Source organism: Microcebus murinus, chromosome 9 (genome assembly GCF_040939455.1).
Source record: "Microcebus murinus isolate Inina chromosome 9, M.murinus_Inina_mat1.0, whole genome shotgun sequence".
Classification (NCBI taxonomy): Eukaryota; Metazoa; Chordata; class Mammalia; order Primates; family Cheirogaleidae; genus Microcebus; species Microcebus murinus.
The window spans coordinates 55,372,163-55,387,166 of NC_134112.1; the positions used below are offsets into that span (position 1 = coordinate 55,372,163).

General features: G+C 30.5%; 1 protein-coding gene across 7 annotated transcripts in view; it reads left to right on the forward strand.

Moving 5' to 3' along the window:
• The window catches only part of CACNA2D1 (calcium voltage-gated channel auxiliary subunit alpha2delta 1), a 476,872-nt gene that overhangs the window by 417,009 nt on the left and 44,859 nt on the right, over positions 1–15,004 (forward strand). For 2 of the 7 annotated variants that reach the window (XM_076006476.1, XM_020289801.2), the window contains exons 16-20: positions 2,875–2,952; positions 4,776–4,850; positions 5,154–5,228; positions 8,915–8,971; positions 12,704–12,775. In XM_076006476.1, coding sequence (XP_075862591.1) covers positions 2,875–2,952; positions 4,776–4,850; positions 5,154–5,228; positions 8,915–8,971; positions 12,704–12,775 — 357 coding nt within the window. The remainder of the gene's footprint in view (positions 1–2,874; positions 2,953–4,775; positions 4,851–5,153; positions 5,229–8,914; positions 8,972–12,703; positions 12,776–15,004) is intronic. The other 5 variants (XM_076006477.1, XM_076006479.1, XM_076006478.1 and 2 more) reach the window with 3 other exon arrangements.

The following is a 15,004-nucleotide window of genomic DNA, read 5'->3' on the forward strand; positions in this document are numbered from 1 at the left end:
TGAGAAGACTTTAGTAATGATTTACTAAAATCGTGTATTTGGAGAGAATCAAAACTAAGTCCTAAAAAGTAAAAGCTAATTCAATAACCTTTTCCCTACTTGGAGTTCAGTTATGTGCTGTAACTACTTTTCTGAAGGCAATGATGAACCCATAGGGCAAAATGTATTCCATTTAGAATTACTTATCATTTGGTTCTTATAAAATAAACATATACAGGAAGTTAGAAGAAAAATAGGGATTTTGACAGCAGGCTTGCATGCTAAGAAAGATAAAGTGAAGCCTGCTTACCTCAAACCCTTGCTAAAATTCCTATCCAGTGCTCCTTCTTGACATCACATATTTACTTAAGGTCACATGGTCATCTAAAGCTGTGGTCAAAATGTTTCCCTTTTTCAAATCCATCACAGGACAGTGTGTGATAGGAGGAGTCAATAATTATGCCCTGTTGTATTTCCTATGACCAGAAGTTCATTAACCAGTATGTCTGCATTGCTGGTAAGGTTCTTACTGATAGCACAAATAACATTAGGAGAAAATGTTGGTTCTAAATGTGCTGTTCTACAAGCAGAAACTAAATAGGAAAAAAGAAAAAAAAATGGGTCACATGAATTGACTACTCATTGGACACATAAAGCATTCTTTTTACTGGTTTAAGAATGATAAGTGACCCATCATATATTTCTAGTTTATAATGTCTGCACACAGCAGATTCAAAATATATGTTGGTCAAATCAACAGTTGTATTAAGAAGGAAAAGGTAAAAATATTTTAAGACCAAATGTAATAAATATAAGGAGAACAACTCTAAGATCTCTGGAATTTCAAAATAAAGAAGTCAAACGTTTAGAGTAAAGTGAGCTGTGGTTAAAAAAAATGGAGACATTTTATGAGTCAAGGTAAGGTTTCTGCAATTGGTCATGAGAAGTGAAATCACACAAAGCAGGTATAATGTAAAATTTAAGGAAGTACTGATATGTTAAAGAAATGATACATTGTTCACTTTTGGAGGTAATGGGAAATAAGGACAAAAACAAGACTGGAGCAATATGGCAGAAAGTTCATTTTTATTGGAAGATAAAGTGAGGCTCTTTATATAAAAAGAGAAGTATGATAAGAATTGACCTCCAGGAAATAAATATCAAATAAATTCCAAGAGGCAGAAATCTTGTTTATTTCTCTTTTTATTCTCTAGAGACATGTGTAGTGCCCAGGAATAGAGTATAATCTTTTCATCTGCTTAATAAATGAAGGGGAAAAAATAGCAGTTGGGCACCAATGAGTTTATCTGTAATTGTCTTAAATCTAATATGTTGATAATCTAGTATCTCATTTTAGGGTATATAAATTAGCATTTTTAGAAGCAAATTATGGTAGTCTGTATAGATGCAAAAGTGATGAAAAGAAAAAGATTGCATCCATATATACTTTGTCTTATACCATGGTAGCATTTTAAAAACTATGCTTATAAATTATAATCTAATAAAATGCTCACAAAAGAATTTCATGGAATTATGTTTTGGATAACACTATTATGAATTAGTCTATAGGCTGACTTTATTGAGGTAGAAGGTATTCATTGGAAATAATAATTTACATATTTAATTAAGGATGTTTTCATTGTCAAGTGTTCTTGCCTGGGACTGAAGAGCCAATGTGTATGTCATCATGCACCCACTTACATGTGGTTGTTTCCTTAACTTTGTCCCAGATAATTTGGTATCTTGTCCTGCAAGAGACCTCTCTGTGATAGTCCCTCCTCCCTAATTCAGTTTCCGTTATGTTTGGGCTTCCGACGTGAACAATTATAAACCACAGCCTCTCTGAGACATTTTCTTCCTGAGGCTGTGCTGTTTCTGGAATCAGAACAGAGTTTATCAGATTTGGACTTGGAATCATTTCTCACAAGAAAATTACTAATATTTTCTCATCTTAGCAAATTCAAAATTTCAAGCAATAATCTAGAAATTATTGTTTTGTGACTTTGTTGAAAATGTAGTTTTGACATGAAATAATGTTTATATATATTTATATTTATATATTTACACATATGTAATGGTCATAAATGTTAGTATTAAAAAAAGCAAACTCTGACTTGAAAATCAGTTTATTTCAACTAATCTCCATAGATTTATTTAATATATGAAATTATCTTTATGCTGAATAATAAGATGAATTATTTTTGTTATACTAAACTGCACCATGACTAGACTTTCATATTTGATGCTTACAGTTGTCTTTTCTACATCATTTTACTCTGTCCAAAAGTACTGTTTATTTAGAGGGCTATTTAGAAGTATTATTACTTCTTTTTGAACAACACAGCATTTACCTAGGATATCCCAGAAATGCAGTATCAGTGGCATGTTTCTTCTATTTATCATGTTATTTAGCTGAACATTTGTGATTTAGAATGAAGTCTTTGGCTTAGGGCATTAAAAAAATTAAGAATGAAGCTACAAAGAGGAAGGTTAAATAAATCATTTAAAATAATATTTTAATATCACCATTCTTAGGGAGGCCCTGATATTAGGTGAAGTATCACTGTGAAACGGGGAGTCAAAGTTACTGAAATGCTTAGTCTTTTGACTGTATAAGTTGATTATCTGTCATTTTAAGGTATTCGTAATTCTCTCAGAGTATTATTTTGGATATTACATGTCTAATAGGTCCTGCCTAATAGATTATTTCCAAGACATGTTCACTGATTTAAAAGAAAAATAAACATTGATAGATATTCAGAATTAGTTACTAGTTTTTTGTGACTCTGTATAAAGTAACTATAAAATGCAGTGTCAGATATCAAAGGCTATGGCAACATGACAGAGTTTAAATTGTAATTTTAATTTGCTTTTTCTCTCTGAATCTATTTTTAGGAACTGGGACTTGTCATTACTGGAACTCTTCCGGTCTTCAACGTAACCAGCCAAATTGAAAATAAGACAAACTTAAAGGTTAAAAGTTAATAGATAAAATGAATAATAATAAATGATAAACTGTGACATTAAAGTCCAATGTGGATAAGATATTTCTATAAGAAAATACATAGAATGTAACTGTCTTGTACGGCCAGAGGTCAAAGGCAACAGCTGCCTAAGCGATAACCACCTGGGAAAAAGGAAACGGGTCACGCTCTCTGTTGCCCTGGAGCCAAGACTCAACTTAGCTCTACTTAACTATGACCCGATGAGAACACAAAGTCAGCCTCTGGGAGTAATTACATGATAAACGGACAGTAATATGATGTACATATTTTAAAAATGCATCTGAGAAGATTCATGGAGTTCAGAAAGAAAACTCCAGAGACCAAAACCATGGTGATGTTTGTATCAGGGCACATAGGTATATGTATTGAATCAGTCCCTACAAACAAACTATAGTTTTTAATCATCATGTAACTTAAGAATCTAATTTAAATTAATAGTTCTCTTTGGGTTTTTTTATATTTTTTAAGATATAGTAAAAATAATTTCATAAAAGTACTTAATTTCTATAGCACTGGTAATATTGTCAGTGCTATAAAACGCTACCATCTACTTAAAAGTTTTGAAAATATATATCTTGTACTTATTTTGTTTCTTATTTGTTAAATACTTTGATTTAAATATAGGATTATATTCCTATTTTTTAGCTTAATTCAGAGGAATGTAAGACTGCAGAAGTTAAGATTTTTTAGTACTGGAAACCTGTTTTATAATGTAGGTGATATTTCTGATTTGAGTGGATATTTATTTCCAGTTTATGGTTTAATGAAGTCTATTGCACTTAAACATTGTTTGTCTAGTTATCATAAATCTCAGTTGAATTCCTTATTTTAAAAATTTGGCCATAGAAAACATTAGTTATTTCTTTTGGGGGGTGTCCATTACATTTTAAAATATCTATGGGTTCTAAATATTGTAACTCATAAAGGAGTAATTCTCTAACTCCTGATATGTATTTACAAATCTCGGTTGGTTCATGAAAAAGAACATAGTTTTTGATGTAACTTTCTCACTCTATCTACACCTACAGGTTTAAGTGTTTTTATAATTTTCTTTGTAAACACATTTCAATTTATATTTTATAATTTATATAATTCCCTTTGAAACAAAAATTCCTGACTCAAAATTTTAAGTGTCTCTTTATCTTCCATAGATGATTATGTTAGCAATTTGCAACACAACCTCATCAACCTGCAACTAAAAGTATAATGTTAGTTGTTTGGTATTTAGAAGTTATTAGCAGCAACTAGAAACTGCGTTTTGAGGATTTTATTACCAGTAAGGTCACATACTTTCAGAATAGTTACACATACACAGGTACCATCTACAGCAAAAAATCCAATGTGTTCTTATTCCACATTTTACAATGTTTAATTGGACATTCTTATGGTTTCTTTATTGTGTTAACAATAAACCACAAAATCAGTCTACACTCACATCCGTAGACACACATCCACAGCTAGAACTGCAGACTGTACAATAGCAGTAGAAATAAATATTAGAAAAAAAGGGCACATGAAGCGTCACATAAAAATGTATGTTTACAAATATTTTTTATTTTAGTTCCATTCATCAAGATTTCCTTTGCCAAGTTAATAATGATGTTAAAGTTGTAGAAAACAAAGCTGAGAATCCATGTAAATTGACACCAGAAGTGCCTCACCCTATGTATATGTTTAAGTTAATATGGAATACAACCATTATCAAAGCAAAAAGATGACCATATAACAATTATGTAGAAATATGTAAAATTTTGGCATAAAATGTACTAACTTTTTGCTATCTTATTATAGAACCAGCTGATTCTTGGTGTGATGGGAGTCGATGTGTCTTTGGAAGACATTAAAAGACTGACACCACGTTTTACCGTAAGATGCAATTTACTGTTTTGGTACCTTTTCTATTTTAGAATTCTACTAACTTAGTGTGCCCATGAGTACTTAAGTCATTCTCAAAAATTGTGTTCAGTTATCTTAGCAAATGAACTAAATGTTAAAAAGCATCCTTAAAATAAAATACAATGATACTGTAGTATCACCCTCCAACACCCTCCAACATGCTATAAAATGTGTATTTAATAAATAAAATTTAAAAAATATATATTTTTTCAAAAAATGTAGATTTCTAGTTGTGACTCAGAGATCACTAAGCTTTTTTTGATTATTTTTCAGCTGTGTCCCAATGGCTATTATTTTGCAATCGATCCTAATGGTTATGTTTTATTACATCCAAATCTTCAGCCAAAGGTTGGTATATAATTTGTTTATGGTGATTATTGTTGTGTAAAATTAAAGATTAAAGTTCTTAATAGAATAGTTTGAAAATCTACTATGTAGCACTAGATATAAAAGAACAGTCTGTAATGTGAATCTCAGATGACAAGACCACAGATTATATTAATAATTTATGAAAGTGTGGAAGGAGTTTCATTTTCTCCTACCAGTTTAGCTGAACTAATGTTCCTGTCTCAAAGATAGCCATTATCACCTCTTGAGCCCCAATTTCATGTATCCCACTTTCAACTTTGAGACTGTGTGGTACATGAAGGATATTGCTCTAGACATGGCTGTGAAAACTAATAAACATTAGTAAGGTCCCTCTGTGGCTAGTCCACATTTTTCCATTGCCCTTTTCTTCTCGTTATTATCTCTGCTTTCCATCTCTCAGAAGAGTTTTCTTTTCACTTTAGGGCACGCTTTAAAGATATATATCAAAGTCATTAAGTAAAATTCACACAATGAGCTTCAGAAATGGGAAGTGTTTATTAATCAGCGAGTTAATCTCAAAGTGATAAAATTCCGTAGATGAACCGTTTTATCTCAATCCTTATACCTATTTATTTTCTCAAGATAGAAAATATTTTCATAGAATATCTCATTCAACTCATTTCAATTTTCATTAATGCTTCACAAGGCATTAATAGCAAAATTTATCTAGCAGTAAAATTAGGCAAATTTTATATAATTTTATAAGCATCTTTATTGTTTCACTTTATTTATTTATTTTTTTCTAGATCCAGCAGAGTTTTTCTTTTGGCATGTCCCCCTCCCGGCTGCACAATATATTAGTCCTTGTAGTCCAGTTATAACTTGCCATCCATGTGAGCCAAGAGGGTGGGTAGAGAGAAGGTCACCCTGGAGGGGAACCTCTCATGTACTTCAAATTCCATAGACGGATTTATTTTTTCCTTTTAGCAGGGCCAAGGGCCACACCTGCATTCCCCTATTGTTTCACTTTAAAGATAATATTGGAAATCCTTTAAGGCAGGCATACTACTTCTTTCTCCCTAGTTATGGATATTTAGTGTTACTCATAAATTAGAAAACACACAAATGTGTCAATACACATATACACACAAAGTTGTGTCATTTAAATATTGTTCAAATCAATAATTAAGAACCATTGCTATCGAGTGCAAAAACATATTAAGTATAATAAATGAATTGTTATATTTTAGTATGTTAAATAATATATAATTGATGCTTCTATTTTAATTTTTCTCACTTTAGAACTTATTTCCATATAAAATCCATCATTATATAAATATTTGCAACAAATGTAGCTGCTGATCACCCTATATTATGTTTAAATGTATTACTTTAATATAAATTTTGCATAGGTACTTTTTCACATTGTCATTAAACTGTCACAGCTCTTTAAAAGCATGTCATATTAAATTCCTCTTAATAGAGTTTATAATTGGCAATCCTATCATTTTTATCTTTTTAAATTTTTTTTTAATTTTTCATATTGTTATTTGGTCTTTGTACATCTAGTACATTTTACAATACGTTCTCCTAGCTAAAACAGTCTAAAAGCAATACCAATGTAATATGCTGAAGGATGTCTACTTTTATGATTGGAAATCTTAACCCCAAAGTAACTAAAATATATCATAGACAAAAAAGAAGAAGAAGAAGAAGAATGCATGTATGATGGATCTATACAAATCCATCATGTAGTGATAATAAAAATTTAGGTTCATAGTGAAAGAAAGGTAATAATTTGAAAAAGGTTTTACCCTTTTCTATATTCTCCTAATAACCAATATTTATGTAGAAAATATTTTATTACTATTTGAATGATGTTAACCTATATTTGCCTATACTTAGACTCATATTTAGAATAAACTATTCACTGAAATTCTTAACATTATAAAAATATAAATTCTATAGAAATATTTATTAAAGCTCAGGTGATATATCTTTCCAGATTTATAAATTACCGTTTCATATCTTTATACTGGATTTTATTAAAGCAAATATGTAACAGACATTTTGACAAATACTGTTTCAGAAAACCATGAAAAAAGAAATGTCTAAACAATCAGTGTATTCTTTATTTTTGAAATTCATGCTTATGAGTTAAATATGTTTGTGAATTCTCATCATTAACAGGTTAAATATTATGATTTCTATTTTGTGGGTAAAGGACTATGCTATATAGACTGATACTAGAACCTCATAGAAGGATGATATAGTATAAGAAAACTGTTTTGGAAATGGGCAAATACAAAGGACCGTGTGGTAACACCTAGTATGCTAACAAAATTAATTTTATTGTTTTAGAAATTCATTAATACAAATGAAGGAAAATAAAGCTATATCCCTAGTACTCATTATTATTTTAACAAGCTAAAAGACAAATGTTATACAAGTATTCCTTGCTCAATGCCTTGTGTTTTCTTCCTGATATTACAATCTTAATTCAAAATATTTCAGTATAATTGTGTACTTTGTAGAAGGTAGGATGAGTGTCCTTTAAAAACCCCAGAATATCAGTAAATAAAATAACTATGAACTTTTCACATATCAAATTTTCTAAGAAATCATTATTTATTTTCTCAAAGTGTGCTACTGCCACCATGACCACATTTTGACAAATGTTGAATTGTATATCCTGCTTTATTCCAAATTGTATTTTATATCTCTTCCATTTAGGGTCATTGAAATAACAAGATTAGGTCTACTCATTAGATATCTCATTTTGATCAATTCTAAGAAATATTTAGTATATAGGAAATTGTGCATAATCTATGTTGTTAAGGTTAATATTCAAAATAAATCTACAGAGTTATGATTGAATTTTCCATTGGTTCCACAGGTATAACGTTTGTTATCACTTCAGAAAACAAAGCACAAATTTCAAATGTTTAAAACTTTTTAATATCCTATCATAGTTGTCTTAGTTCCTCTGGGCTACTATAATAAAATACTATAGACTGGGTGACTTATAAAGAAACAGAAATTTATACCTCACAGTTCTGAAGGCTGGGGAGTGCAAGATGAAGGCATAAACCAGTCAGTGTCTTGTGAGGGCCTCTTTCCTCATAGAGAGCCATCTTTTCACTCTAACTTCAGATGGAGAAAGAAGGGTCAAAGTCCCTTTAGGGCTTCTTTTATAAGGGCGCTGATCACATTCATGAGGACTCCACCCTCATGACGTAATCACCTTCCAAAGCCCGCATCTCCTAATACTATCAACTTTGAGAGTGAGGATTTCAATATATGAATTGAGGGGGGTACATTAGCAATATTTATTTTTTATACATTTCGGTCATGTTAATTGTAGTAATTCCTTTTTCTATCTCTTTTTTTTTTTTTTTTGACTCAGTGGAAAATTTTACCTGAGACAACCATTTTTTGCACTGCCCAAATATATACCTTTCTAGAAAAAGAAAACATTGTTAGTCATTTTGCCTAAAAGATGATTTTTTATTAGCATGGCAGTTTTTATTCACTTAAAATAGTTTTAAACTTTCATTTTATTTATCGACTCATCATGAACTCTATACCTACCAAATATTTTAAATTCTAACTATGTCAGGCCTGTTTCCGATCAAAGAAATACCTGACCAAAATTGATTATAGGATAGAACCCTTACTTATGTTGCTATGCATTATGATCAATTACCATTTTTCTGTTGCTTCAGCCTATTGGTGTAGGTACACCAACAATTAATTTAAGAAAAAGGAGACCCAATGTCCAGGTAACTGTGAATGAAGGTAGACTTAGCAATGCTTTCAAAATTGCTAAATCAGAGTTGAAATTAAGCTTCTGTTCTTAAAGCTTATGATTAAAGCTGCCTTTCCTGACAGTAAGCTTCCAGAGCATGAGATGCAGATGAGCATCATTTCTCAATATCCTAGAGCAAAAATGTTATTAATGATGGTAAAGTGTATGCATTAGCTAATTCAAGATTGCTAAGTTAATTATGTAATGATAATGTTAACAATCAGAGTAATCATAATGAGATGGCTTCTGAAAAATGAATGTTATTAAATGTTGTGAAATCAGTGTTAAATCTGTGTGATCCTAACAATTTGCTTGTAAAATTGACTTCTAAGTGGAAATAAAAAGGCATTTCCTTTGTGGCAGTTTCCATAAACCACAAATTTTAAACCAAACTTTCTTTGAATTTCTAAAAGTGTAATTTTGGATTAGAAGTTAGAGAAATTCCCCTTAAGCTAATTAAAAATGTCCAAAGTTGCAGTTAAATAGTCTGAATTTTTATTGCCTGGAAAACTTATTGCAAAACATTCTCTCTGTTGGCAACAAAACTTCAAGATTATCATAAGTGTGCATAGTTCTATACTTACACTGAAAAAATCAGCACAAAAGAATACTTTTTACAGCTTAGAGAATTTCAGAATTCCAAAGGAATTCAACATTATGTAAGATTTTATAGGTCAGCCTGCCATTTCTTTTAAAAAGTTGGTGCCATTATAATAGAGCAGTAGTGTGATATTCAGAAGAGATAGATGAATTAATAGAACCTAGTTCTAGTTTAGTTCTAACGGCCACCAGTGTGTCCTTGAGTAGTTAATTAAACCCTGTTATACTTCAGTTTCTTCATCTGAAAAAGCAGTAGAATTGAACTAATCATTATTTTTTCAACTAGGAAATTATATATATATATATATATATATATATATATATATATATATATATATATATATTGATCCCCAGCTGCATTTCCTGAAAATTCTGATTTTATTTGGCCAGTGATACGACCCAGGCCTTTGAATAATCTTTAAGATTCCCAAGTTGTTCTAAAGTACAGAGCCATTGGACGAGTTGAGAAACTTAGTTCCCTTCCAGGCCTAGAATTCTATGACAATCTGATATCATGTTGTTGCATACGAAAGTCTTCATATCTTTCTTGATTCCTGTAGAGCTTAAAATTATGTTTATGCCTTTCTTCATATATTAAGTTGTTTTGTTACTCTCTTTGCATGTTTCTTTTTATGTATTATCTTAAATTATACTTTTGGCAGTCATGCATTTTAGTGACTTTTTATTTTTATAGCAACCTCAAATATTGCATGTAACTATTATGATATAATTATAAAATAAACAAACTGAAAATAGTTTGTTTTATTTTTGTTTTCATTCTAAGAAAACCCTAAATGGCAAACTAGCAACCACACAAGACTTCTCAATTTGGGAAATATTTTTTGAACTATGTAGTATTTGTAATAATACTAACTACTAGTTATTTCAATTTGAAACTGTTAACATTGCACTTTATCTTGTATTTAGAATATTAAACAAAAGTAATGGGCATAAAGGGACTAGATTTCAGTTCTTTGGCCTCTCTTGGTACTTTCTTATTAGAAAATTGTGCTTTTGAATTTTTCAGTCTCTGAACCTATGATGGGTCTTTTAGAAAATGGTCAGCCAGATTGCCATTTAAAAAGTACAAATTATGCATTGACATTTTTCTTTTATGATTTTATTTTCTTCTCTGTGTCTTTATATGTTGGATTGGGACATGATCTTCATATTGACAATTCTTCCTGATAATGCCTCCTCCATGCATGCTGTTTGGGTCTGGTCATGCTATGCATTATCCATTGCATGTAAGATAAATATTGTTATTTCTGTTTATATTTTTTAGTTTGATTATTTTGCTTTTGTTTTGCAGTGAAAATTTTGCAAAATTTTAACATTGGTATCATGGTGTTTGTGTGCAAATGGTTTCTTTCATTATTTATGGGACCTTAAATAAGCAAGTCTGAATAATATAAGCTTGAGGGTATCCTTTTGTTAGGGACTCTCTACATTTCGTTTTTTAAACAAATGATTAGAAAGATTTTCGATATTGGCTTTTATTTTTTTCTATTGAAATATGCTACATTTCAAATGATTATTTGCCTCTGAGGCAATAAGATGCTGTCCAAACAATTTCACCTTTAAAAAATCTAATACTTATTTTCAATATTATAGACCCTTCTGATTATAGTAATAGAGTGCTTAAGCAGTGAATATTTTTTCAATAAAAGTTCCAGACACACCTGATATATATTTTTTTAATTTGCTTTTCAGAATCCTCATTTATCAAAAACCATGGGAATCAAAAATTTTCATCATTTAAATGAATTACTCTTTGAAGGAAGGCATTTTTGTCATAATCATAAAATAAATGTATGCCTTGTATACTGTATCATTCTGCATCTAAATAGGATATGCTTAATTTTAATACATTTTAAATTACTGTCTTGGGAAGTCTGGTCCTCCTAAAACAGTATTTAAAAAATATAGTGATGATCTGAACGTCTTTTGGAAGAGCCTGTGAGGTTGATACTATTGAAATTCCCATGGCCCTTGTACTAATCCAGCATAATTTACACTTGCTACTGCTATCTAATTAATTATCATATTTGGATATTTATTTTAATAAACATCAAAATCCAGTTTTTAAAATTTTACAATTATAAAATCATTTATACCTATTATAATTTTACTGTTCTAGTGAACTTTGAAATTTTAGTATGACATGTTATATTTCTTAGCAAGTTTTAGAAGGGAATGGATGTATTTTGTTTATCAAATAGTTTAATAAGTCTTCAGTTTGTGATTGAGAAATTAAAATAATCCCATATGAGATCTTTTCCAGAGTAACCATATCATGATAAAATCGTATGAATAAAGAATCTGTTGTGTTCCACAGTGTATTTTTTTATTACACATCAGCAAGAAGCAGTAGGTGTTAAAATAGGAAATATTTGGTGAACCCAGGGGTTATTATTCTAATTAGATTATAATTACAATAGCTAATCTTAAAGTCTTATGACTTGACCACAAATTTTGCCTTATAAAATCTTGACTTAATTGGAATTATTAAAATATCTCATAAAATTTCTAAGATCCAAATATATGGGGCAAACTTGCATCTTTTCGCTATGCATTTTCAGAAGGAAGAATTGGTTTAAAAGAGTTTGTTTTACTTAAAAAATCCAAACATAGTTTTCAAACATTTTCACATACAATTTATTTCTTCGTAGAATACAAATAAAAAGTATGCTTCTATGTTGCCTTTATTTTATTGCCAAATAAGTTACCCAGGTGGCTTTATTTTGCCCTTTTTCTATGCTAAGAAAAGAAAGTTGTGAATGGATCTTCAAAAGTCATAGTCCCATAGAACTTGTGATTTGTAAGTGCAGTATCTAATAAAGCACTCAAAATGAGTCTGTCTTCAGTGATTGATTTAAAAATTGCTGAAATTAAAAGCACAATCTCTAGCTCTGGCTATTTAGTTTCATATATATATGAAAAGAAGATACCTTTATGCAATTATTAATGTATAAATGAAGTAATTTTTATGTTCTTAGGTAAGTAGTTTTTACAGACTTAATTTCACCGATATCAACTGAATTGTTTGTACACAGCATCGTTTTATAATGTTGTATGTACTTAATTATTATTATTTTCTATGTAGAACCCCAAATCTCAGGAGCCAGTAACACTGGATTTCCTTGATGCAGAGTTAGAGAATGATATTAAAGTGGAGGTGAGTGTAATCAGTAAGAGTATTAAACAGTATCTCAGGTCAGATGCTAGATCATCCATCCTACAAGTATTTGTTGAGCAGGTATATTGCGTTAAGCTACTAGGTTGAATGTTCTTTGTCTTTAAAAATTTCTAGATCCTAGGCTGTCACATCCAAAAGAGCGTATGAAAAGGAATAAATATTTTGAGTGTGACCTTAGGTTTTTTCTTTCTCTTTTCAATGGTAGAGATATTTTAACTATTTCCATAAAAGTGTTAACTTGTAAATTTCCATAAAAATCTTAGAAATGGAGGCAAGGATCGAGCTACCCAACCACATGCTGAGCAACATAAGGAGAGAAGCTTCTATGTTTGCCTTAGTGCTCTTTACTCAGCAAATTTCTATTTTATTTCAAAACCAAACTTGCATGTTACTTACTCTGAGGGTGTCCATAATAATAAAGGTAATCACATTAATAATAAATAACAATAACATTTGTTAAGTATCTGATATATGGGCATCAAGGATTCTCAAGAGCCTTTGAGAGAGGTATTACTATTATATACTATAATACCTGTGGTACTGATGATATATTTTAGGTACAGAGAAATTAAATAATTTATCTACAGTTACTAAGCTTTATAAGTAGCAGAATCAGGCTATTGCCACATCAAAGTACAGATTTTTTAGGATTTTTCCAGGTGGATTAATTCCTCTCTATGCAAAAGCCACCATATCTTTTGTAATAACTTGTCATGGTGTATTTTAATTTGCACTTGATCTCCACATTTTTACACTTCTATGCCCTCATGGTAGAACAATACAATTTAATAATTTATTATAATTACCCTAGACTATAGCCTAGTGCTGCAGTGTTTCAGGTGATTAATGAATGTTTGTTGTAAAATATTTGACATGATAAAGTAGGATAAAGTAATGGTGACAAGCTTAGTGTCTAGACTCCCACTGAGTGCCATAATGATCCTATTTAGTCTCTCTAAGCCTCATTTTCCTCTCAATCAATTATTGTAGTGATTGAATGAAATAATATAGACAGAGCTTAACAAAGGGACGGGTTTATGGTAAAGTCTTTATTATTTTTGATCCTCTCATAAGTAGACACTCAACTTACATTAGGAGCTGTTATCTCTTCCTTACTTTCAGATGTAAATATTTTAACTGCATTAGACTAATCACATTTTTCTAATTCAAATTACTTCTTTTGTCATGCCAAGTTAGTTCACTTATCTGTAGCTACCAAAAACCAAATGTAAATCACTGGTAGAGTTATATAAAATAAAAAATAATTTAAGGAAAATTCTGAGAATTTCCATTAGACTGGAATATTTACTAAATAAATGTGACCTTGTCTATTTTTAAGAATATGGGAAATTCTCCTTAAGGAGACTAAAAACTATGTTGTATTAAATTCAAGTAGGTGTTTTATCATTTTCTCTATCACTTATTTACATATTTTTATACTGCCAGATAGGATTAAAAACTAGAAAGTATAAAGAGTACTCTTAAAAAATCTTTTCTCACATGAAACTGATTATTTGTGTAAGGCAGAAATGTCAAGTATTCCATATTATATGCTAATTCTGTACATACATATACATTTGTTTTTCTCATTGCCTACTTATCACTTAAAAGTGACCAACCCATAAGATAATTGATCATTCTTTTGTTATGTTTCAAATGACCAAAAAGGCTTTATTATGTTAACACATTAATTGCCATTTGAGTTGTATTTAACTCATGCTAGTTTTGAGCCTGGGACCTCATGAAGCATATGTAACACATATACATTTCTTGAAAATCTTGCTTATTGATTTTCTTATTGTTACAATTAATATTGACGATTTAATTGCATATAACTCACGCACAAAAAACAAAAAATAACAAATTTTTCATTAAATTAGAAAAGATCATTTTGAACTCCTGACCTTGAGCAATCTGCCCACCTCAGCCTCCTCCCAGAGTGCTAGGATTACAGGCATGAGACACCACGCCTGGCTCAGAAAGGATCATTTTGTTTTCCAAGTTTCTGTTTTCATAATAAAACGCTGTGGCCCCAAGGAAAAAAGAATTTTTTTTTCCCTGTGGCAGTCACTATGTTAAAATACTGTAAAATGACTCTAATATGATAACTTTAAAAAAAATTCCCATGGCCAAGAGCTCATGCCTGTAATCCTAGCACTTTATGAGGCCAAGGCAGGATGATTGATTGAGCCCAGGAGTTCAAGACCA